Below are 25,948 nucleotides of genomic sequence, written 5' to 3'. Positions count from 1 at the left end.
CAGTAGTAGATTCATTCTCTGATCCTTTGATTGGGTGGACAACATGTCAGTTCATGCTGCAAGAGCTCTGATTTGTTGGAGGATGTACTCCGGAAGTTGTCATAATTACTGTCTAAGTCTTTGGAAGGGGGTGAGAACCATGAGCCTCCTAGGTTTTGTATTGAAGTCAATGTACCAAGAGGACGGAAGCTAGCTCTCCTTCGGCTACACCATGGTGCTATCCTACAGAGTGCTGCTGAGGCTACTGTAGACCTTCATTACAAAACAGTGTGTTTTAGTCAATTATTTGGTGACGTGAATATATACTACATGATCATCAAACATCTCATTCCAAAATCATGGTCAATAATACGGAGTTGGTCCCCCCTTTGCTGCTATAACAGCTTCCACTCGTATGGGAAGGCTTCCACTAGATGTTGGAACATTGCTGCAGGGACTTGCTTCCATTCAGCCACAAGCATTAGTGAGGTCGGACCCTGATGTTGGGGGATTAGGCCTGGCTTGCAGTCGGCGCTCCAATTCATCCAAAAGATGTTTGATGGGGTTGAGATCAGGGCTCTGTTCAGGCCGGTCAATTTCTTCCACACTAATCTGGACAAACCATTTCTGTATGGACCTCGCTTTGTGCACAGGGGCATTGTCATGCTGAGACAGGAACTGGCCTTCCCCAAACTGTTACCACAAAGTTGGAAGCACAGAATGTCATTGTATACACCTGGCAACCTTGGCTAGCGCGCCCGGCCCGCCACAGGAGTCGCTGGTGCGCGATGAGACAAGGAGATCCCTACCGACCAATCCCTCCCTAACCCGACGACACTAGGCCAATTGTGCGTCGCCCCACGAACCTCCCGGTCGGTTACAACAGAGCCTGGGCGCGAACCCAGGGACTCTGATGGCACAGCTGGCACTGCAGTACAGCGCCCTTAACCACTGCGCCACCTGGGAGGCCCAGGACAGACTATTTTTACGCACTTCTGCACTCGCCGGTCCCGTCTGAGATTGTGTGGCCTACCACTTCTCGGCTGAGCCGTTGTTGTTCCTAGATGTTTCCACTTCACAATAGCAGCACTTACAGTTGACAGGCAGCTCTAGCAGGGCAGAAATTTGATAACTGATTTCTTGGAAAGGTGGCATCCTACGACAGTGCCAAAGTCACTGAGCTCTTCAGTAAGGTCATTCTACTGTCAATGTTTGTCTATGGAGATTGCATGGCTGTGTTCAAGATTTTATACACCTGTCAGCATGAATAGCCAAATCCACTAATTTGAAGGGGTATCCACATACTTTTGTGTATTTTATATAGTTTTTTTTCGAAAAGGATGATAAGTTTTTTAATGTTTCACTATTATTCTTTTTTTTAAATTAACTTAGGAGGATGGTCCTCCCCTTCCTCCTCTGAGGGGCCTCCACTGATAGGATGTCTGCACCATGCTTTGGGATATATGTTTGTGTTTGCCCATAGAAGATTCCATCCTTTCAAAAGCAACAAACCAAACTGAGACAGCAAAGATGTTTTATCCTTGTTTTATTTGTTAATTTATTTCAAAACACGCAATTTACCCATATTATCCTTTTAAGTTTTTATTTTCTGTAACAGTTAGCTATTACTCAGATTTTTTTCCATTTAAAAAGTCTCCACTAGAGCTAAACAAAAAGTTATCCACAGGCTCTCCGGCTTCTGCAGTGGGAGGAGGGAAAAGAGGCTCTCAGACCAGAGGCTGTGTGTGTGTGTGTGTGTGTGTATGTGTGTGTGTGTGTGTGTGTGTGTGTGTGTGTGTGTGTGTGTGTGTGTGTGTGTGTGTGTGTGTGTGTGTGTGTGTGTGTGTGTGTGTGTGTGTGTGTGTGTGTGTGTGTGTGTGTGTGTGTGTGTGTGTGTTTACATGGCCAGTGTTGGAGTCAATAGAGCAGCTTTGAGAGCTGGCCATTGTCTTGGTTCAGTGGTCAGGTTTTCATACCTCTGATTTCATCTTTGGTTTTTAGCATACGCTCTCAAATGGCAGACTTCAATTCCATGTGTGTGTGTCTGTATGAGTTAGTTTGTGTTTACTGAAAGTCACCCTTGCCTTTTGAAACTTATGTAAACTATGGTCCATTTGGATGTCTGCATTGATTGACTGGGGCCTTCCTTGTCCCTAAACAGAGACTATCCAACATTGTTACGTGTGACCATATAGCAAAATGATTTAGGCTACCCGTGTATGGGCATGGACTCCATGTCATGTCAATGGCAGTTTGGGACCGTTCTAAAATCTAGTAAAAATAAAGTCTGGTACCCACTAGAGAGTCAGTGCTGTAGTGCCTCTCCTCTCCAGGCACTCTACAGTACCCTGAGTGTCTGGAGCTGCTAGACCCACTCTGGGGGAAACCGGGAGGGGTCAGGGGTCATGAAATGGAAAGGGTAGGTGGGGGATAGAAGGTTGTACACTCTGACCCAGCAGCAATGACTAAGATTGGGGGGTCAGGTGTTTGCATAGATTTCTGTGCAAAAGCCACCAGCCATATCCTCTTATTTCTCACGGCTGGTTTTGTCAACATTAGATCAGAAGGAGAGGGGTTAGATGGGAAATGTAGTGATTGCTGTTTTGCACTGCATTGTGTAGTTTTTCTCCCACCCAATGCAGTGCCAGTGAAGGAAGGCACGTGAGACAGACAGGTGAGAGGGAATGTTGTTGGGTGTCCTTCTTGATCAGAAATTGGTTACTATACAAGGGATGTCAGAGTAAGAGTTTCTCAAGGTAAGGGCGAAATGTCTGGGATGATTTTACATTTTAGTAATTTAGCAGACAGAGCAACATACAGGAGCAATTATGGTTAAGTGCCTTGTTCAAGGGCGCATTGACAGATTTTTCACCTAGTCAGCTCAGGATTTGAATCAGTAACCTTTTTGGTTACTGGCCCAACAGTCTAAACCACTAGGCTACTTGCCACCCTACTACATGTGTGGCTTGTGATGAGATGTATGATAGGGAGTGTATTGGACTGTGGGGTAGTGGGTTGTGGGCATATTTTGGCAGTTGGGGCACTACAGCAGTAAACAACCCGGAGAGCCTCTTTTCCCGATTTCCCAATCCCCCCTACCGGCCTGTCCTCTCTCGACCTTTTCCTTGTTTTGAAACTGATTGTCTTCTACCATCACAAAGACACTTGGTTCTGATTGATTAACAGGTACCAGAAGAGGGAGAGCACAGTGTGACTGGGGGTGGTAACGGGGTCTGACTGCAGGCCGACTGGCAACTTTACATCCCAAGGGGAAATGATGCACATATGCTGTTTGACAGAAGATGAGAACATCTCTGGTTGGAGGGGTCAGTTGCCAACGTACTGGTTGGTTGGTAAATGTTTACATTTTGCATGAAAAAGATTAGAACCCAAAGAAAGAACAATTTTTCACATAAATTCAAATGCACACGCACAAACACACACAGATGAAAGAAAAGGATGAGACATACAGTACATATAGGCAGCTACACCCAGGCCTGTGGCTTAGTCCCTCTGATTAACTCCAAGGAAACAACCCGGCCTTGGAAAAGCAGGACAGCCACCAACAGGACCTTGTTAGTAGCCAGGCTGAGGAATGAGATTGAATGAGATTGATTGGAGAGGAGGAGTGGAATCTCCCCAGCACACTGCCCCCTACTGTCGGGATTTATATACATTGGGGAGGGGGAAAGGGTTGAAACAACACATGCACACAACCAGTGAATCCAACAGTGACAAAAAGTCTAAAAACAAAGACTCCTCCAACGCCAAACCCCAACCCCGCCCTTTTACCAAATACCCCCCTCCACCCCCCCAGTCTTTCCTTCCTCCTCTCCCACAAAATCACAGGTCATTCCTGTAGGTTTCTATACAGTTATACAATATCCATGCAGAAAGAAAAAGGTTGCACCCCCCTTTCAGTGAGAGGTGCTGTTTTTTTATATTTTAATAACATCAGGAGTACTTGAACACACTCAGGAACCTTCAAAAGTAACTGTGAAATTGTTTTGGAGAAAAGAGAACAACATGTCAGAAGAAAGCTTAGGATGAGTAAAAAAGGTCTTCCTTTGGTTGATATTCAAATGATACTTTTTGGAATTCGATCCAAATCTGTGTTTTTTTTGTCTTTGAAAAAACACCTCTCCAAGAGTTGAGCTAACTATGTGTTGAGTAGCTCTTGTAGCACTCTTTCTCTCTCTTTCCTTCCTCTTATAGCCTTCTCTCCTGTCCCTTGTTCTTTTCCCGTTTGAACTTCCACAGAAACATTCACAATGTCTTTCCTTTATGAAAACATGAAGTGCATGCCGTAGCAAAACAAGCAGGAAACAGACAAGAAAATGAGCAAACAAATTAAAAAATGTAACAGTATAAAGCTTCAAGTTACAAGTTCCAAAACTAACTATCATAGTATCGTAGTATCATAATCATTGTTATCATTCGCATGACTATTTTAAGTTAAATTACATAAACTTTACATGAAAGGTTTGAGGTATTTCAGAATTAATTGTCAACACATGCCTACCAAGTCTTAGCTCTGGCCAGGGGGAGAAGTTGATGTGTGAGACGAGTAGACAGGGTGGGGTTGGAGGGAGAGGGAAGTTGTGTCAGTCTATAATTGTCAATGACTGTTCCAGTGCCCAGTGCTTCATTAGTTCTGGCACCAGGTGTGGAGAGAGAGAGTGGCATGCAATGGGGCGATATTACAACTACAACCTGGTCACTTCTGACTTCTGTCAAAGCCCTTAACCACCCCCCTTTCTGTTACATAAAAATATCTCTGTTGGGAGGGGTAAAGGGACAGAGAGCAGAAGAACACCAGGCTACAGAAACTAGGGCTCTGCGCTACTCCGACAGCAACTACTGCGCCGTAACAAAGCCATCGAAGGAATTCAAAGTAACATATTTTTTTTGTCTCAAATAAATAGCGTATAGAAAATGTTTTCTAGACTTCCTTCATGATAAAGTGCTTGGATTCTAGTGTATCAAGATGGAAAGTCAACATGAAAGAAGATGCTGACACAGCCCCCACGCCCTTTGTTTGGCCCCCCTTTCTGTCCATCTAATAATGAATGTAATGTCTATGTGTGAGTGTGTGCGCGCGCGTGTGTGTGTCCAGAGCAGTCCCACCCGTGGTTGAAGGAAAAAGGCACTCAACTCAATCTACATGGTAGCCACCTCCTCCTTTGTGGCACAATGCAGCCTGACTGCACTGTGTGTGTATGGAGCATGTCAGTGTGTCTAACTGTGTCATTGTGTCTGTCTGTAACAGCGTTGGGGCAGAGGGGGGCTCTTTTTGGTGTGTCCCCCAGGCAGCATTGGACTGGCAGGCTGGAGTAATCTTTGGTATTCGTGGCGGTTTCACAAACCACTCAGCTTAGTGAGGTAGCCACATTGGTTCTCACTACAAACAAAGGTCATTTTTTTTCAGCCACGGACACAGAGCTGAATCCTATCCTTGCTGAACTGTGTACCACAAATCAATTTTTCTCATCGTTCGAGACTTCAAACTCACTGCTTATAGCAAAGTGAGTTTACAGCCGTTTTATCAAACCATTTACCATGACAATGTCTTATCTAATCTGCACAGTTAATCTAACTATATTGTTGGAAATGCTACAGTTGCATTTTAAGACCATTCAGATAGCATCCATGTCCCAACTCCCCTTTAACCTTCACACCCTCCCCCATACACACACATAACCAGAAAGGACGTATGGAGGTCATGCTGCGTCCCCTTTCCACAGCCAGTTTTGAGGCTCAGATTAAAGGGGTGCTGATGTACGGACCCGCAGCCCGACATGAAACGCCACGAAAGAATACATCGTCCATCTCCCTGGTTTCTCCTTCTCTTGGGAGATATCTCCTCCTCGTCAATATTCACATATAATGCAAAAAAAGATGTCCTTCATTGGTTTCGGTCCTTGCATCCATCTTTTTTTTCTTTTAAAAAGTCATTTTTTTGATTTATCAACAAGGTGCCTTACTTATGCACGACAGAGCACAAAAGTAACAAGAAATATAAACTTTGTGTCTATGGTACTAATTACCCGCATCAATATTATAGAGTGTAAGAAAGAAAGAGAGGGAAAAGAGGGGGTAGGGGAAGAGGAGGTAGATAACCAAAGATAGAATGAAAGCGAGAGAGATTTTCCTCTGTTTCAAAATGTGTCCTGTATGTGTCGGTGGATTTTCTTTGTAACATATTGTGGTATCTTTGTAGTTTTGAGGTTTGGTATTGTATGCTTTAATAAAATCGGGTACATTTTTTTGTTTTCTAAAAAAGCAGATTCTAATTCACTTAAAAGTTTATTTTGGGTTGCTATGGCACATACTGCCCATCAGTAGGAGTAGGGCACACTGTAGCTGTATGTGAATGCAATGCCATATTCTCTGATTATCATTAAGGCAGTTAGCATTGGCACTAGTTCTTGTAGCATTTGTGACTGTAGTATGTCGCGGCAAGCCACAGACAATAACCATTGGGTGGGAATATCAAGTGGAAGATTGGCTCTTTTCCAAATCTGCTGATCCCTATTTTTGGTAAAAGACGGATGCATCTAAACTGTGTGTCATTCAGTTTCAAAACAGGAAGCCTCCCCACCATTTTTGCGTAAACGATGATGTAATACTAAATCTCCGTAGCACCTCGAATGTTTCTGCATCCATCATTACCCCTCTGTCCACTAAATGAAACTGAGACATATCTCTATATCAACTGTATGTGTTTCTGAGTGTATCTTTTCAATAACCTGACGTGTATGTTGTGACACAAGGTAGTCTATTTGCTTGGTGAGTGTTATCAAGGTAACGAATTTGGAGTGTTTACTAAAAACCTGCCTCTTCTTTTTCCCAGTGTATAGGCGGCTGGTTGAACCATCCCCTCCTCCTACTTCACCAGTCCTTGTTGGATGAGGAACAACAATAGGATAATGGCTCTCTATTGATCTGCCTTCAGAGAGGTGCGAGGGCCTGAAAATGTTGTGCCATGGCCTCTCTCTCCCCAGCCCTGGAACACACTGAGAAGCTTCTCCTAAGAGGACTGCGGTCTGCAGCTTCTCCTATAACCAGCAGGGGGCACTAGGGCACCTTCAGTGCAGAGTAGACTGGACGCTGCCTCCGGGTGAGGCCATTGTGTCGCCACCTCCATTGAGTTCCCCATGTGCTCTTCTTACATTCTTTTCTGCAGCAGCTGTAATACAGTTGGCTGGACGCCTGCCTGGCCGTGTTGTTGCTTGGTTTCTGTATTGATCAGTGAAAAGCAGCTCCCTCCTGAACAAAGAGCATGTCCAGACGTATCTCCTCCCCGATGGTCACAAACACAGACGCTTCTGCTTCTCCAAAGCAACGACAGTCTCCCTGCAGGCCTCCAACATCTGTGCAAAAATATAGACCTGGGCAGCCGGGCAGACCTGAGTATCTTTACTGCCAAGCGTCTTCTGTTTCACCTTCAGGAAGGGTCAAGGCCCTGCTCCCTCTCCCTGTCTGCATCGATTCATTTTTCAATTCATTAGTTTGCCGGCGTATGATCCGAGTGGCTCGCTGAAATGGCTGGCCATCAGGGAATACCTTTGGCAAAGAAGGAGTGGAGAGAGGGAGGAGAAGACTGGTCGAGCTTTTGTTTTTTCATGGGGTTGTGTTGTTTTCTCTAGGATGGTCTTGCGCAGAGGACTGGGTTAGATAACAGGGCTGTGTGCTGTCAGGTTTATTGATGTTCTTTTGTCTTTGTTGAGAAATGTGAGTAGAGAATGGGGCTGAGCAGACTCATAGCAGACACAAAAGGGAGAGCTTGGAGGGATTCAGCAGCAACTACCTGGATAGGGAGGCTGACTGAGGCTTGATGTTGAGATCGTTTAAACATAGCAACGTATCATGGTGCCTGTAGTGTAGATGGACTGACACCATCAACAGAAACCCAATTCAATCAAAAAAAAGATGATTGTCCTTGTGTGGACTTGACTACATGTTACCTTTACGTTTCACTTGCTTCATAACAGTCCAGTGGTGAGACTTTCAGATCGTTGTGGTTAAAGTTACGACTGACCAAGAGGTGGTTGCATGGAAGGAATGAGGCATCAACATGGTTATTGGGAACGGAGTGGGCTACAGGAGGTACTACCTTCCCATCCCCATGCCACCCCGTGGCTCCCCCCGGGCCTCTCAGGCTTTGGAGAAGGTGTTGGCCGAGGTGCCCGGCTGGCCGGGGCTGGTGCCGTGTTCGTCGTGCCAGCGATCCACGCAGCGGCGCCGGGCATTCATAAAGAAGTTGCTGACGGTGTTGAGCTCCAGGCCCAGCTGCTGGGAGATGGTGATCTGCATCTCCTTGGATGGGCGCTTGTTCTCCTTGAAGATGGCGATGAGTGTGCGGCGCTGCAGGTCTGTGAAGACCAGCCGCTGCTTTTTGGGCGCCATGTTGCAGTCTTTGTGCTGCTCCTGCTCCTTGCGCTTGCAGGCTGTAAGGGGTGGTAGAGTTGGGGTTGGGAAGACAAAAGGGAAGAGATAAACATAGCATAAATGCAGTGTTATAGTTATAGTACTGTAATACTATATGAATATGAGTATTTCAGATAGAGTAAAATGGTGGGAGATGCAGAGGGAGAATTAGGGGAAGGTGTGGGAAATTAGCCATTAGCCAGACATAAAAACAGGTTTCAACAGCAGCAAAATAGATTGAGCTCCCTTATATTGCCATGTATTAAACTTGGTGCCCAGTGGGAATATTCCTTCCATCCTGCAGAGTGCAGACGGAGCTAGCCTGCGGTGAGCTGCTCTGGCTGCCTGGTGGAGACACTGCTGTTTGATTCAATATTAATGCAGTTTGGGTCGCAATGGGAGACTGAGTGACTGTTACACAAAAGTGAGCATTTGTGTGTGTGTGTTTGTGTGCCTGTGTGTACGTGTGTGTATGTGCGCGTGCACACGCACGCATCCGCGTGAGTGAGAGACAGAGAGTGAGAGAAGGGAGAAAGAGAGCTTAGTGTGTGTGCATGTGTGTATGAGAGAGGGAGTGGTAGAGAGGGAGATATTGACCCACATTGCTGTAGGAATTGGGGGGTTCTCTACAGGGACGGAGGTCAGAATCCCCTCCAGCAGGTCTGCCGTCTGCTACATCAAACATAGAGCCACTGGAGCCCTGTCCATTGAGCTCTGAGGTGGTATTTATAACTGCCTCCAACACAAAATGGAGTGTTGAGTGTGTACTGACTTCTATGAGGAGCAATTTGAAGAGAAAACATCTAGTAATACTTAGAGGCACTAAATAAAAATGTACAGAATATGTAATGTACAATAAACTAAGTATGAACTATGTATAAAGGTGAAATGAACAGTGAAAACATGATGAGACGGGTATAGATGCGGAGGAGGTGCGTTTCGTCCCTGAGGATTCAAGGCAGTGGGTTATTTCCCCTGCTGTTGCCATAATTACCCTCTTTTCTACCTTTTTTTCACTCCAATGTTCCTTTATTCCTTTATTCTTCACTTTCTCTGATGTGTGTGCGCCTGTGTGTGTGTGTGTGTGATTGTGCTGAAGTGGCTGGAGCAAGGCTTTGGCGCTGTGTGTCTAATTACAGTGGTCCAGAGCCCATTGATCAGCCATTGCATGTCAAATCTGTTTACTACAGCCGTCTAACCTCCACACCAGCACATCCATCATATTCATGTTTCACATCAACACTACAGGCCTTTCCTACTGTACCCACATACACTATACACTGGTTCTGCACTATTGACACACTTGTACAGTGTTTAGCCTACCCTATTGACATTAATTTATAGCTCATCAGTTAGTGCTGCTGGTTTAGTTGTGGTGGTGATGATGATAGTTTCATATAGTCTGGATGTATCATCATTGTAGTTAGCTTGAGCAACAGATGACATTAGATTCAACAGGCTATTGATGTGTGTAGTGTATAATTATTAACACAGCTATCCACTCTTATCCCTCTCTCCATCCAGCCCCTTCATCTCATTATGTTCGAGTTGTACACAGAGCTCTGTGGGAGACTTTTGGCCCCGTTGTTTTATCGTCTCTTAGTCAGTCAGAAGGTGTCACTAGCGCTGTGCCCTGGCCGTATGGGGCCCCATACTGGGCTGCCTTGCTACAGGCGCTGGATTTAGTAATCAATAGCGATCGATCGATGAGGAAGGGGGCCCTGATTACTGAACCAAGCGCGCCGTAGAGAAGAAGAAAATCGATCACTGCAGCTTTTAGAGCTACAGTAGGCACAGAGACGGACATAAACTCATGCACAAAGAACTATCCACATTGGACTCATAATAGAAATGTATTTGGCTTGTATTTTTGGCTTTCAAGTTGGTCTACTCTTTCCGGCCTAACACCCTGGCAATTAGTCTACCCGTTCGTTACTTAGCTGTGGCTGCAGTGGAATCATCGTAGTAAAATTAATAAATAGATAGGCTAAATATATACAATTATATTTTTTGTTTATTCAATATTTTTCCGTCCTAAACTTGAGAATTGCATTGGATAATCGCCTATAGCCTACGTGTGGCATGTGTATAAGGTTAGGGGGAAGTTGCTATTAAAGCAACTCATTCCAAACAGTATTGTATTAAGATACAATACTGTGCCTCATGCTTTGGCAGAAACAAAATGTGCTCTGAAATGTGTTCTTATAAGATTGAAGCTATATGTACCTACTCCTCTTATTAGTATTGACATATTGTGCAGAATACGAGCCTAAGTTCTCACATTTCTGTAAAATGCCATTTAACACATTTTAGAGATGGTAATCAGAGTAGCCATCAGAGTATAGGCCTACCCTACTCAATTAATCATCAGAATTACCAATCGATAGATTTGGTTCGGTATAGGGTTTACCATAATATAGCCTATGGGTGTCGCCTTTTGTCATGGTCACTCAAAACAATCTCGCAATAGACGGGAGCATCCTGACTTGAACTCATTTGTATTGAACCACAATGTAAAGTCTAAATGTGTGTCAATATAAAGTTGAAAGTCTATTTTTTGTTTTGTTTTTACACAACTAACTTCTCTTTCTCTGGAAGTTATTACTGCTAGCATTACAGAGGTTACGGGAAAGGCCCTGGGTGTTCAATATCGGTTGGTAGATTTGTGAATAATTAATGTGTGAAAATCAGTTCGTGCAATTAAATATGCATCAGAAGGAGAATGGGAAGAGGCGGGGCAGGGACACAAAACATGCAGGGAAAGGAGCCGGATGCTAAATAATCTACAGATACTAATCGTGTCGTGACGCGCCATGGAGCAAGCGTCTTTCGAGTTGGTTAATTGTAGGTTTTGTTTGCCAAAAATTTTGTAGAAACAATGGTTCTCATAAACCGCTATGTAATTGCACTTGCCTACGAAGCCTGTTATTCGAAGGACTTTGCTTTACAGTTCCTGGGTTATCCAAAAGCCATCCAGAGGCCATGTTGCCAATCTTGTGCTGCCTTTCTATTTGTATGAGAAAAACAGAAACCTACTAGGTGTAAAATAAAGTTCGTGTCAAAAGATAGAAGTAGCCTAATCTTTAGACATTGAAATCACATTGGATCTATGGAATGAACGACATTTTGTAACGAGTTTTGGTTATTGGCCATGCAGAATGAATATAATGCCCCGTAGGGCTATGATCATCTAGTCCTACAATATAGCTAATAATGTCTAATAGCCATGGCTAAATATGTAATGTCAACAGTCCTAAATATACACTTTAACCAGGACTTCTGGTTAAAGTGTATAGGGTGTATGGTCTACTCTAGCACTAGACTACCGATGTAATTAATCTACCAATAAACATTTTTACTGGCTGCGGTTCAACATCATACACACTATAAAGCCACCTTCAAGTCATGCTTCCATTGCCCTTACAGAAAAGAACCCGAGGCACTTATCTCTGCCTTATAAGCACTGCCAGTTGGCATGTATCAATGTGTTATCTAAAACTCAATTATTTCCCCCTGCAGGATTCTAGATGCCACAGAATCAGATGCACCTTTTCTCCAGACCTCGAATAGTGCTGTAAGATGTCCCAGTATTATAAAGGAATGTTTTTTTGTTTTTCACTTATGTTGTGTTGCACAAAGATTGATAGTATGTGTATCGACTGGGCTGCACTTTAAAGGCTAGTTTGTACAGTATTTATTCCATTCAGACCGCAGGGCAGTGCCAAGGTTTCCCAATGCAAAGTACTTCCAACTCAATACTCCTTAATGTAATGAGGCAGAGTTGATGCTAATATACTGATAACTTGATACAATGTGTTTGTTTACCTTGCACACTGCTCTGCTGCAAGGCATTCCCCCACAACTTTAATAACACTTTGAAAGTCACCAGGCTCAAATCACTTGATGGAAGAAGAATGGTTCTAACTGCAGTTCAGGATAAATTCAGTGGTAGCGTACGTTTTCATTTTCATTTTTTATTTTTTTAAATATGTTATTGATAGTTCATATTTTACCAGTCATTAGGCTACCATTATATATGAGATCATCAGTCAGAGATTTCTTTGTGTGCAACATTCACCAATCAAATGTTGTTGTTTTGTTTGCTTTAATATTTGCTCTTAAATAGAAGCCAAGAGAGCACTTCCTTAATCACCTTAAGATACATATTATGAAGTATGCAGGCCCAGAACCTGATATAATACAATATGTACCTACCTCATTACTTGTGACAACAACTGTGCCATTCACAGTTGCATAATTCCTTTGAAAACATTGCTCAAGTGTTCAGATTATCGATGGAAACATTCAGATTATTACCAGTAATGTTTAACTGAAGTCAAATATGACTAAATTAGTGTCTTGGCAAATGTTGTAGACGTCATGCTTAAATTGATTGATAAAGCATATCATAATTGGCAACAAAAGTCAGTGAAAGTTGCACAATGAAATATGGTGGCATTTCTCAGTAAACATAGCAGTCAGACTGCAGGGGAAACGTAGGAATCTATAGATTGCAATAGTGTTATAAACTCTACTTTTGTTTTATGATTAAACATTTAGAATTGAGTGACACCTCATTACTTTATTTTATGCACTCTGTCATGTTGATGTTTCCCTGATTTAAGAAAGGCAATAACCGACTGATTCTTCTTGTTAGAGATATACAGTTCATGTGAAACAGCAATACAAGTACAAGTGCAACATGTTTGCAAGAGTGGGATCATGTTAATACATTGACTAACTTCGCTGAGATTTGCTTGATCTATACTTAAGACTACAAAATAATAATAATAATATTTTTACATCAAGAGGTCTGTCATGTCTGTGAGTTTCTTATCTAAATCCTAAATAACAACAGGTGTATCTCAAATTTGGACGACATTGTCAGTTTATAAATCATTTGATGTTATGGGATTCGTTGTAAATGAATTGTGAACTTATTTGATGTATATAATCATAACACATTTGATCTCATTGTTATTATTTTTAGGTTACTAATCCCCAATTTTAGTAAAATACACTTCATGCTTCCAGATGACTTAAAAAAAATAATAAACAAACAGGTAGGACTATATAAATAAATAAACACATTTCTGAAATAAATAAATATGTGAGCGTGTGAAATCTGTCTCAGCAGCCAGGCTAGAGGTGTGTGCTCTGTCGGATTTGAAGTGGGAGAGCAGGGGGGGGGGGGTTGGGTATGGTGGGGGAATCGATAACTAACCGCACCGTTCAGCCAACCGGTCTGCCTGGGATCGATGGCTTGAATGGGGCTGATCTGAAATTGGGTGCGGTGCGACTCTCTCCCGCAGAGGCCGGGCTACTGCGGGCGAGAAACAGTCACTATGTCAACCATGGACTCAACCTGTTGTTCATAATTACTTACTATGAATAACTGGCATGTAACAAGTCATTGGGTCAATGTAAGAGGTGGACATGCAATATGCTTTTCAAATCATTAATATGGGCTGTTATTTAGTTCATTCCAATAGGGATTATCACCTCATCGTTTTCGATTATTTAATTGCAGTTATATTATGTTGATATTGTGAAGGTGGGCAGTCTGTTCTTGTGTGATCGTACTTATGCAATTTTTTTTGCATAGCCTATCCTATTCTTAAGTTGTTTTATAGCAACAAATCTGTATAGATGGGTTGGTTAACAAAAATACACCATCAAGCGATAAATATAGGCCTACAGGCCACAACATCAAATAGACAATGGAAAACTCCAATACCCTGGCCCAGAGACTATGTTGAGGAATGTTGTTTTACGTTTTAAAATAAAATGAAGACAAACAGTCAGTGTTATTTCATTGGCAGTATGGATGATTTACTACAGGAAACCACGCATATCGTTTTTGAGTGAGTTGTGTGGCCAGCATTAACACTGCGTACCCGCCTATCAGTAAGGGAATCTTGTTCAAATCAAATTGTGTTTGTCACATACACGTGGTTAGCAGATGTTAATGCGAGTGTAGCGAAATGCTTGTTCAAACGTCACAGTGGTGTTTGTTCTCCCGTACTCATATAGTCCTACTGTTCCTGGCATGTTCAGAACTTTAATTTGCTCTGTAACGCCAAAAAAACATATTGCTTAGGCCTAGGGTACCAATCCTACCTCCGTTTTATTAAGTTAAACCTTAAGTTGATTTACTTTACGTCACTCTTTGAGTATTTTTCTTATTTTTAGTGATTTATGGGAAGGTCTGAACATTTTTATCACTGAAGCAGCCTGCTAATCATCGCAAAGGTCAATTTTGATGGATTTAATTCTGCAGTCAGCTGAAAAAACAGTGCAGATGAGAACTTGTATGGAAAATGTTATTCAACCAACGAGGCAGCTCAAATGGCTGCAAATATGACTAATAGTAGCCTATGTAATAAAAGCAGAATTGTAGTATCAATAAATACTACGAATAATAATAATAATAATAATACTTATTAGAATTAACAAGTCAGAGTAAATTGAATTAAAATGAATCCAATATTTTATCAATTATATAACTATAGTCTATCGAACAAAAGTGGAGCATGGTAAAAAAAAAAGTTGGGCTTGAGGTCACATAATATGTGGGTGTGAGTTGCGTTAATGAAATTGGAGACAAGACCTGCATCATTAACATCTAAAACACTGCGAACTATGGCGTGAAAGTATCAAAAATGTCAACAACCGTGTGGCTTGTTTAGGTAACATAATTATCTGCATTGGACCCAAAACAAATGAGCTAAAGGAGCTTGCCTGCGTTATATGATTGAGATATACACCGTGGTGTAATCATTGTGCCTTGTGAAAATCCTGAACGAATAGTAATAAACCGCAATTAATGCCATACATGGGAATTATTTACATACTAGCACACGTACACACATACACATATTAAGTGTGTTAATTTTGATATTGGATTATTGAATGTGATATATGCATTTTATGTAATTATGTATATATATAGCTTATATAAGCAACAACATTGTTCATTTGTAGCCAATAGTAGAAAAGGGGTCTAAAGATTCCGGATCCGTATTGGCCTGAATAATCAAAACGATAGCCTCACTGAATTGATATTCAAACATCAATTCAAATTGTTATATTGGACTCCACTCCCTTTGTTTATTTCGCATGTAATATAGCATTGATTATTTCATCAATTGATTTCACGGTCGTTTTGTTCCTTTGTTGATTTGTGTGAGTTTGTCCAACTGGAGTTTCGGGTTGCATCTGTGGGTACTGTGTGTGTGTGACTGCGGTTTTCTGCGATCGGCTGGTGATCGACCCAGGTTACAGTCAGTGTATTTGAGCGCAAGCAGGCTCGGCTCTTTCAGGTTAGGCCGTTTGGACATTCAAATATTACTATTTTTCAGGCTCTTTAATGATTTATGTATTCAATAATATGTCCGTAATATGATCACATATCTTTTCATGTGAAATTATGGTTAATAACAATTAGTCCTAAATTTCAGTTTTCCGTCTTCAATGAGTCAAGCTGCATGCTCTTTGGAATTACTTGTCTCCTATTCAACTCTGAGTTAAATGAAAAGTTTAAATGTTGGAAAAAAATGTGTATGGCGTAAAAAAAAAGGAGGCGTAACATTCCCGTGTTTTCTATTTGTTTTACTATTCATACCACTGTAAAATGTAGACACAACCATGTGTTATTGTGCAAATCATCTTGATACAAGCATGCACAACATTACGCCCCTCGACTGCTTATTTATCTCTTTGCTGTGATCCTCTTTCGACAATAATCGATTAAGCCAATTCTGTCTGCAGATGATTGTTGGCATGCAGTGCCCGAACACGTTTTATGGTAATAAGGGCCTAATGTGACCCTTTTCTGAAGTCCGTTTTAATCATAATTTTACAAAAGCATACTCATAAAACATATTATTTCTATCATCCGTGATACTGCCTTAGAATTTGTATAGGCCTATTGTCTACAACCGAACCTGTAATATGCAAACATGGTTGTGTTCATTAAATCACTATGAATTCAGTATTGGTCTATGCATGAGGCTGCTGTCATTGCATGTTGCCATTCAATTATCAGTGCAGCCTAATTTGTTGGCTATTGGCTAATGCTGCCCTACTATTAACCTATTCGTTCAGGCTTAAATGGGGATGTGTGCATTTTCTCTCCTTCAAAGAATTGCATGGGCATTGTCTTTCCCTTGTTCTTTGAACGTTGCACTATTCGCTTTAGATCAGCCATTATCGGACCTTTAATAACCAATGTCCTGTCTGGCGTCAGATAAGCGTCTACTGCTAACAGGAGAGAGAGAGCATTTCAGCGCCACTGCGCAGAGATTTACCACCAGGCCCCGGCTACGCAGGGCGCACGGGAAGTGCTGTATTGGACAGTATACGCACCCATAGAAGTGGATGCAGTTGACTTGCATGAGCTCAGATTCCATCATCACATGCACGCGCATTGGCTTGGTTGATTCTTGTCACAACATTTTCACACTACAAATACCCATTTAGGCTACAAACAGCATAACGTGAAGGTTGGCTAGATGTATAATGTTGTTTCGTTAGCTACTCATTCCACTTCACCAAAATATTTTGGGAAATCGATTAAACCCAAAACGATATGCCTTTGTTTCAGCCATATGCCAATTCACGTGTTGATAATTGGAGTCACAGTTTACGGTGCCAAAGTGATTTTGGATAGACTATTCAATGTGCCTAATAAAACATATGATAGGCCTACAAACATAATACTTTTCATATTATCTGACAGGGAAATGTTGCTGTGATTTCAGGCTACAACAATGATCCTGTAATTCAGCAAATGGCTTCTCTTACTGTTTTATATTTGAAATCGGTGACGCAACGTCATTTAACCCTTAGATGCTAGCCTCGTGCGCACAGTTCAGTCTCCTAGCAATTTGATTTAAAGGTCATTCTCTCCTATCGATCCGGTTTGGCGAGGGGGCGACGGAAAAGCGGAGGAATTGATCATCTAAAATAGAATAGACGGTATTCTAAACTGTAGGCCTATTGAGGCAAACGGGTTAGATAGACCTATATGTGCTGCATTTATAATTGCATGCCCCCGTGTGAATTCTCTCTCTGCCCGACTGTGTGTGTACTGTGTGTAGCCTGTGTGAGCATGTACATACAGGATGAAAATTTGAACGATATTGGTCCCTTAATATGCAGCAAGAGTGCACCAAGGCTACTGTACAGCGTGAGTGGGGCGCAGGCAGGTGCGACTGCCCACATTTTCTTGTGTAAGGGACGGAACAGTCTTTTGTCTCGGAGCTTTACTTTATCATTTATTGATCACTTTGTAATTGTCAGAGTAGGTCTGTCTGGGCATAGGCCTAATCTCATTTTAGGCTATTCCCTTATCCATAGAATACTGCTTCACCATTTTAGTGAAACGTCAACATAGCCTATGATTAGTGGAATACTAGTTAGGATTTGGTCGTGTGAATGCAAGTGCCAATGAAAGCATGCGTTTAATAGTCATTCCGTTGTACGTTATGAAGGGTGAGCTGTTAATGGGGAAAATGGTGTTGCACATGAGCGGAGGGGGGAAGTGTTAGCGGGAGTAGGCCTATGCCTGCATGGCGTAGCTCCAGCGATGGAAGGGAGAGACCCGGGAATGGAAATCGATACAGATTCAGAGCTCGCCAGATCGGCCTTAACAATGTATGGCGCAGACGCACTCAGTATCCCGATCACATACACACATGCAGGCACATAGGCTACACTGGAAACATGGGGAGCCGTGTCTGTGAGTGCACGTTCTCCATCACTATACTCAATTCGCCTCCTCAAACGCAGAAAAACAAATCAGAATTCGTCATCTGGCTGCATTGACAAACATTTGGAATGGATTTGAAGAATGTGAATAGCTTTTCATTTGTGCCCCGGAGAAAATGGCCCCCATTGTCCACAACAGCCACATGATTTCAGTGTGTGCATGCGTGCGCGCGTGTGTGAATCCCAGTAGACCTATTTACAGCACACATTGCTGTGCTTAACAAAATGCGTCTGTGAAACCGCAGCTGCATGATTCTCTCCCCTTCTGTTCCCCATGCCTATCAATTATTAAAGTTCGCATCGATCATTTCGCAGGCCTGTATCAACCCGTCTCTTCATGAAAAAGCCTGCTTTCGATTATTCTAAATCAATCACGCCTAAAGGCTCTATTCAATCAAAACCGCTAACCGGATTTCCGGGTTAGAACATAAACAACATTCTTGCATCACAGCTTTTGATTAATATGTTGCTGAGTGTCTTTTGGTGAAACCTTTATCTTTTTTAAGTACTGGAAAAGGTGCATTCTTGAGAAGAATCTCCCAGAAAAGTGTTTTCCATATTGAGAATATGGACCTTATTCTAGGGACTCTGAACTATGTGTCTTAACATAGCCCACACAGGATGGTGAGACTGATCTGATTGTGACATTGTGTGATATTATTGATCTTGACATGTTGATGGTGGGTGAAGGACATACAGTATGCTAGACGCAGGCTATATGAACATGTCAAAATAAATAATTTGACTCATCTGGGAGATGAACATAGCCTACCTCAACCATACATTGTTGTACAGTCTTTTATTACTACAAGCTCTCTATACACCCCACACATGGTTATCTGCTTAAAAAAGGAAGACACCTGTACCATGTCAGATATATAGTTGAAATGTATTCAATTTTGAGTTTGCATCCCAATATTACACTTTAAATACTTAACTAATGATGGAAATAAAACAAAACCGTTTGACATAGAAACACCAGATTTTCAGCGTAAACAGTTTATTAATTATGAAATTATGACAAATATTAATACAATTCCACCCATTGGTTCACTAGGTCACTTGACTGAAGGAAAGGGCTACAGCAAAGCCAAAATTCATTACCTCAAACAGGCCAACAGTACGGTTCATAAAGGCCTAAGATTTCAGCACCATGGACAGCGGTGATCCCAAATGAAAATGTTTTTTTGTCGGTGGGGGTGAGCATTTCTGTAGAAAATACACTTGGAGGTGGATATAAATGCTAGTGGTGTGTGGGACATGCTGGGTTGGTCGATGCTTAGGTACAGTGATGGCATTGGGATTATGTCCCAAATGTTTAGAGGCAGGCAGCCATTTTTCCGAGTATATGAAGGATGCATGCATGTGGATGACTGCTAGGTAATAGATTCATAAAATACTCCTTTTACTTATATTAGCTTTTTATGAGTAGCATAGCCATCTTAAATATTCCTCCATCCAGAAATAGGAAAAGGTATGGGGACAGCAGAGTGAATGTAGGCCTAGCCTCTAATGAAGTTGATTGAGCTATTCTCTCCCTATCCATAGTCTGCCTGTATTTTGGTAGAGAACAGAACAGATAATAATCTCACCCCCAAAATCGAATTTTTACAAACGACACAATTTTGATATTCCCTCTTTATATTTTGGATAAATGAGATTGATGCTCTTGCGAAATTTTTCATTGCGTCGTATTTTACGCATGGGTGGTTTGGCAGGATCGAATCATTTTTGTTGTCTCTATTGTCTTCCTCTTGGCTCCCGAGTGTGTCTGGAACAATGCGTTGGTGAATACATGTTTACACAGATCCAGGCTGATTGTATAACCCAACCCCCAAAGGGTGTTTTGAGAGTGAGTTTGCCATCCAGTCTACAGATGTAACATGATTACAACAGAGAGAGAGAGAAAAAGGTGTGCAATGGGGGACTTTTCTCTCTCCCCCCCCCCCCCACCGCTCTGGGAGAGTCCAATGGGAGAGAGTGCTGAGGCGGAATAATTGATAGATGCACTGGCTATCGTTATCGATCACTGCATTATTGACCCGACTAAATACATTGAGATGGAGTGTGGAATTCAACGCAGATGCAAATACGAATTGTTTTGATCGTAAATGCAATCTTTAAATGTCTCTCAGACCTCCATTTTCCGTATCTTTCTCGACACAATCCAAGTTGTTGTTTTTACCTATAATGCACCCTTGTTTGCGTTGGTTCAACATTTCAACATATACACTTTGTGAGCTTGTTTTTGTAAATTAGCTGTCCTAAAAAGCCAATCAGCTTGATACATGATCAACGTAATACGTTATGAGGCACAGGTTGGACTTAATTGTAGGCCATACTATACGTTTGCACTTTAGTGAGATTCACCTTGCCCTCCACTCGGGGACAACGCAGCACACATTTGTAACCATGTGTTTTATGGTGTGCGAATAAAGGGCACGCAGCCCCCCTCATTTGACTACATCGTGCTCTGTTTTTAATTTTCTGGGGAAGATTGTCATGTGAGTGTGCAGACACTGGCATTTTCACATTAGCTAAGCAGGGAAGCGGCATTGATTTGTGGGACTATGATGAATTTGGAATAGTAATTTGAATGTATTGATTGATGTGGCCGACCGAGAATCCGCACCCTCCCTTTTAGAATCCTAACTCCCACTCCCAACCCACATGCGCACAGTGGATAATGGCGAATTGAAATGCAATAAGTAAAATGTAGCTCCCACCATTTACATACCACAGTCATTTGTCATTTTGCCTGCGAGCAACTGACAGCACAAGGTAACTCACCTGACAACAGACAGCACGAGGATAACCACTCGCTCGCAAAGAGCGCAGCTATTTAACAATCATAGCCATAATCATAACCATAACAACAATAACCATAACAATCACGATAATATCACTACTACGAATGATATCGATTGATACTTGATAATAATTAATGATACTTGCACTATACCTATTAGGCCTATAGCCTGTAAACTAATGAAGTAAGAAGAATAGCCATCGGGGTACAAATGGAGCACAGGCGTATCAATTCTAAAATGAATGCATACGAACGTGCATGCATGCTACACATACACAGGCATACTGTAGGACTACATGCATGCTACACAAACACAGGCATACTGTAGGACTACATGCATGCTACACAAACACAGGCATACTGTAGGACTACATGCATGCTACACAAACACAGGCATACTGTAGGACTACATGCATGCAGAAATACACATGTATGGGAAGTTATGTGCCATAGCTCTAGTTTTGTGCCTTCAGTCCATTCATTGAGAGGTTTGTATCATAGTGTGTGTGTGTGGGGGGGGGGGGGGGGGGGGGGGGCTTTAAAACCCCACTGCTCAATTAGGTTTAACAGCAATGGCACTTAAAGAGACAATTGTAGAGTGTTTAAATCTTTATTTACCAGAACCCCACTAAATGCGGAACCATTTACATGCCATTAAGTGCTTTTCAATAGGGCATTGACTGGAACTAAAATATGCCACTATATCTGCTTAATTGAACTGTCCACTGAAATAAGACAGAGAAGTACTGATTGGCGTTTTGAAGCGCGTGCATGTCCAAACGGAGTCATTTGGAGAAACATCAATGAAAGTGGCCCTCACTTCCAACTCGTTAATTATCTCCTAAGCTTTATATCTTGTACAAGAACACAATTTTCGGTAGCTTTTTTTTTTTTGTCTTCTTGGAGCTTTCACCGCAGGGGCTTGGGATAGCCCGGTGGTCATTGTTCCAAACTCTTACCTCTCACTGGAAAAATGTATAAATGAACTGATGAATGAATAAATGTTTATAACTTATGAATTTAGAGGTAAATGTGGAAATAATGGATAAATAGTTAAATCGTAGCTATATAAACATCCCATCTCTCGAAATATATTTCTCAGTCTCAAAGTGGAGTGATTATAGCAATGATTGCCAATTAAATTGTACATTTCTGGTGCATTTCCAAACTTGAGACCAAGTATTGATTATGTTTGGGGTTCAACTAATACCAATAACATTATTGAAGTAAATGCCTTTAGCTTTTTTGCTTTGCCATCCTTAAGTTGGTTAGTGTAGGCTTTAATACTTTTTTAGTTTTGTGCATTAAAGTTGCATAGACCTATGTAAAAACAACAACATTCTAGGCTGCTATACTAGGCTTATGTATTTTTAGAGCCAGTACAGGCTACAACACAATGTACAACTTCGACTGTAGTGTTATTGCTGATGTTGTAGATTTAAGGAAAGTCATCGTTCACAGTTCATTCTGACATTAGGCCTATTTTTATTTCACCTCCATTCAATTCTTATTTTCAGTTCTTATTTTACTTTGACTTATTCATAATCACAATATCACTATGAAGTCTCTATTCCGCCTATAAAGGACTTGGAAACTTTATAAATAAAGCGTAAGCCGCAGAATGTTGAAAATCAAAGACAGGCGCATCTGTTTGTTGAGCTGTCTTTCAGATCCAAATCGATCATTTATCAGTGTTCTACTTTGAAAAGGGACGCGGGGACCCGAAGTATCGATTCGCAAGAGGTCACGCTCCCGACTCGCTGCTAGGCCCTAGCATCTCAGACGCGCCTTGTTTGTGCCTCGCGGAGTAGACAGGGGAAGGGAAAGCCCACGAGAATTCCAGGTCCATTTGATACATAATACGCTGACAAAACGATATTCAACATGAGGCTAATGGAACGACTCAACACCAGAAGAAGAGTGAATATGTGCATTTTGAACTTCTGGTCAATAATCCCACCAGTGTAGGCCTAGATGCGTTATTGTGGCCCAAATGATACAGTTACAGAGAAGCACAATCAATTTGATGCAGGGCTTTCCCTGTTTGATTTCCTATTGTCTGTGGTCTAAACACCTTGTTGTGTGTGTGTGTGTGTGTGTTCCCCATTACGCGCGTGCGTAAAATTGATTCAAGTATAACGTTGGAAGCACACTAGTGAGTATTCAAAAACTTGAAACAAGTTCATTTCTATTTGTTGTCTTCAAGTTTAACAGCTAATTAGAATATCACCTGCAGAGTAGACTACCACAGCATAGCTGCTGTTTACTCTGTCATACTTTATTATATGAGCATGAAGCAGTCAATCCAATCTGGATTTAAATATATTTTCAAACAACCAATTCAACATGCTGGTTTAACAACGTTTAAAGAATAATAGCCATTGTTAACTCCTCAAATAATCTATGCTAACTTGTTACAGTGATATCTGTTTGAGTAGCGATTGAAAGTCTCGCCACATTGACTTCTAAGATCCCTTCACATTTGGACGTCTCTTTACTCACCTGCTAGTCTGAGTGCCGACATTCTCTGGAACTCCGGTTCTTGCAGCCACTTCCACATCCTCCGGAAGGTTTCCCGGCCAGACTTGAGTTTACTCCAGGGCTTAGGGTTCCTCAGCAGGTCAGACAGGGTTCCCTGGGACCGACACAAGATCCGCTGGGCGAAGATGGCCTGGGGAATGCTGTAGCGCTTGAGTTCCGCCGTTATTCGTTGTGCCACCTCCTTGGTGTTTATTTCTTCCACCTGCCCGGACCCACCTCCCTGCCCGCCCCCCGCCGTCTGCCTCTCCCGGTCAGAGAGCATGGATCCGTTAGCCTGAGAGTGCGGATGGCTGTGATGGTGCATACCGTTCAGGGATGACATGATCCCGGCCCCGTGGCCCCCAAATCCCCGGGCCAGGTGTTCCTCGCTCCGGGACAGCATCGCTGCGTGAGACTCGAAGCCTCCCGAAGAGAGCATCTTGTCGTTGGAGAGGTGGGCTCCCTGACCATAGGCGCCAAGAGTCTGCTGCGAGTTGTGCAAAGACCCGAGGCCGTTGGAGAGAGGGGACAGTGGCTGGCCCATGCCGGACATGTCTTTAGGGTAGTGGCCGTAGAGGTTGCTCATTGAGGCAAGGCTCCTGTCGTCCCGCATGAGCGTGAAGCTGCCGCTGACGTTACCGGCGGTGAGACGCTGATGGGCCGGATGGTGGTGAGCGTGCGGGTGAGGATGATGGTGAAATTTATCCGAGACGGTGGCTATGGGAGGCAGGTGCTGCAGTGGTGTCAGCGTAGTGTAAGTGCTGCTCATGGTCATCCCGGAGTCGCAGGACATAGTCATGGCGGGGTGCAAGGGACCGGACAATGCATGGTCTGTGCGATACTCCCCAGCTCCCTCTAATATTGAGGCCATACTGGACACCATGGCTGACCGTCCGTGCGACACCAAGTTCCGATGCGACGCCAAGGACTGCCGTGCGTGGTGCGGAGAGTTCATTAAGTCACCCGTTTGATGAGAATGAGATACGCCGTGTAGATTTCCAATGTTTTCCATTGTAAGTTCCATTGTTGAAATAATCTTTATTTACACCTCTCTCTCCCCTCTCTCACTCGTGCGCACTCTCTTGTTCCCTCGCTCTCCCTCTCCCTCTGTCTCACACACTCCTTTCCAATAAAATGTTAACGATTTCAAAGCCAAGCCATTGATTGTAGTAGCCTCTTCAGTCAATCCAGCATGATTTCAAGCGATCAGTTGCCCGCGACAAGAGCTGTGCCACCAACCACTGCTCACACTTCTGGTATGGTGCCTGCTTGTTTGTAACCTATTCCATTCGCTGTAGCACACCACTACTATCGAAAGCAAAGGCTGTGTGTAGCGTGTATGTTGACGTGCCCGCGCAAATGTTAAGACGTGACTGTGCATGTGTGCGCGCACTGTGTTACAGTGTTAGCATTCAGTCCAGAGGTGGACTGACCATCTGGCATTTCGGACAAATGCCAGATGGGCTGTTCCATTTTTAGCCCAGTGGCGCTATCTGACTTGGATTTTATGGGCAAAATAATCTTTAGCTGGCTAATAATGGGGACCTCAAGGAAAAAATTGTCCGGTGTGGGTGTCTCTGGTGAAAAAAATGGCTAGTGTGGCCACAACAGAAAAAATGGACAGTTGCCGTTAGAACTCCCAGGGCCGATTTCTGGTCCCAGTCCGCCCCTGATTCAGTCTGGGGCTGTCTGACATCATTAGCCCTTTGTCAGACAGAGGTTTGCTCATGTTGTAAACTAAACCTGGAATTCCTCAACAAGATTACATTGGACATTTAAAGAGATAAGAGACAGACATGTATCTTAAGCAAAACTGCAACATTTACCTTGAGCTATTTGGGAGTCCTGGATAAGAGACTTTGGTTTAGCCTGATAAAGCTGCCTAACTTGGCACCAGAACATGTGATTTCTCAATGGTTAAATATTAATTGAAATGCTTAACATCATGCTACTGCCATGAATAAAAGCTCTGTTCTTCTAAACAATCATGCACTTCGTAAAAATTGCAAGGTAGCCTATCCACCTTGGAGTTTTCAGTCAGGAGAGGACACACACATTGTTTATTTCACACACATAAGTTGTTTGTTTTTTAGAATGCAATTTAGGGAGAAGTCCTTGGGAAAATGCTATGCATTTTGTTGTGCCTCCACAAAGTATTCACCCCCTTGACTTTTTCCACATTTTGTTGAGCTACAGCTGGAATTTAAAATAGATTAAATAGTATAATATACATTTTTTAAATATTTTTCGAAATTTTTACAAATCAATGAAAAATGAAAAGCTGAAATGTCTTGAGTCAATAAGAATTCAACTCCTTTGTTATGACAAACCTAAATAAGCTCAGGAATAAATATGTGCATAACAAGTCACATAATAAGTTGCATGGACTCACTCTGTGTACAATAATAGTGTTTAACATGATTTTTGAACGACTGCCTC

At 42.4% G+C, this 25,948-nt stretch overlaps 1 protein-coding gene across 1 annotated transcript; it reads right to left on the bottom strand.

The window, feature by feature from the left end:
- Window positions 1-1,514: 1,514 nt before the first annotated feature.
- Window positions 1,515-24,797, bottom strand: onecut3a (one cut homeobox 3a). Its single transcript, XM_021603820.2, has 2 exons — window positions 23,492-24,797; window positions 1,515-8,429 (listed from the first exon to the last, which is right to left on the bottom strand). The coding sequence occupies exons 1-2, from the start codon at window positions 24,531-24,533 to the stop codon at window positions 8,137-8,139; spliced, it is 1,335 nt and encodes a 444-aa protein (XP_021459495.1). The 5' UTR covers window positions 24,534-24,797; the 3' UTR covers window positions 1,515-8,136.
- Between the last annotated feature and the right edge of the window lie 1,151 nt (window positions 24,798-25,948).

This window comes from Oncorhynchus mykiss, chromosome 5, assembly GCF_013265735.2.
Source record: "Oncorhynchus mykiss isolate Arlee chromosome 5, USDA_OmykA_1.1, whole genome shotgun sequence".
NCBI classification, from domain to species: Eukaryota; Metazoa; Chordata; class Actinopteri; order Salmoniformes; family Salmonidae; genus Oncorhynchus; species Oncorhynchus mykiss.
The sequence above is the reverse complement of the archived record's forward strand: the minus strand, read 5'-3'. Positions and strand labels throughout refer to the sequence as shown.

Coding starts and splice junctions, on each gene's coding strand:
- onecut3a (XM_021603820.2), bottom strand. CDS start 24,533: ATGGAACTTACAATGGAAAACATTGGAAATCTACACGGCGTATCTCAT. Junction 8,430..23,491: donor GTCGGCACTCAGACTAGCAG/GTGAGTAAAGAG, acceptor CACCCCTTACAG/CCTGCAAGCGCAAGGAGCAG.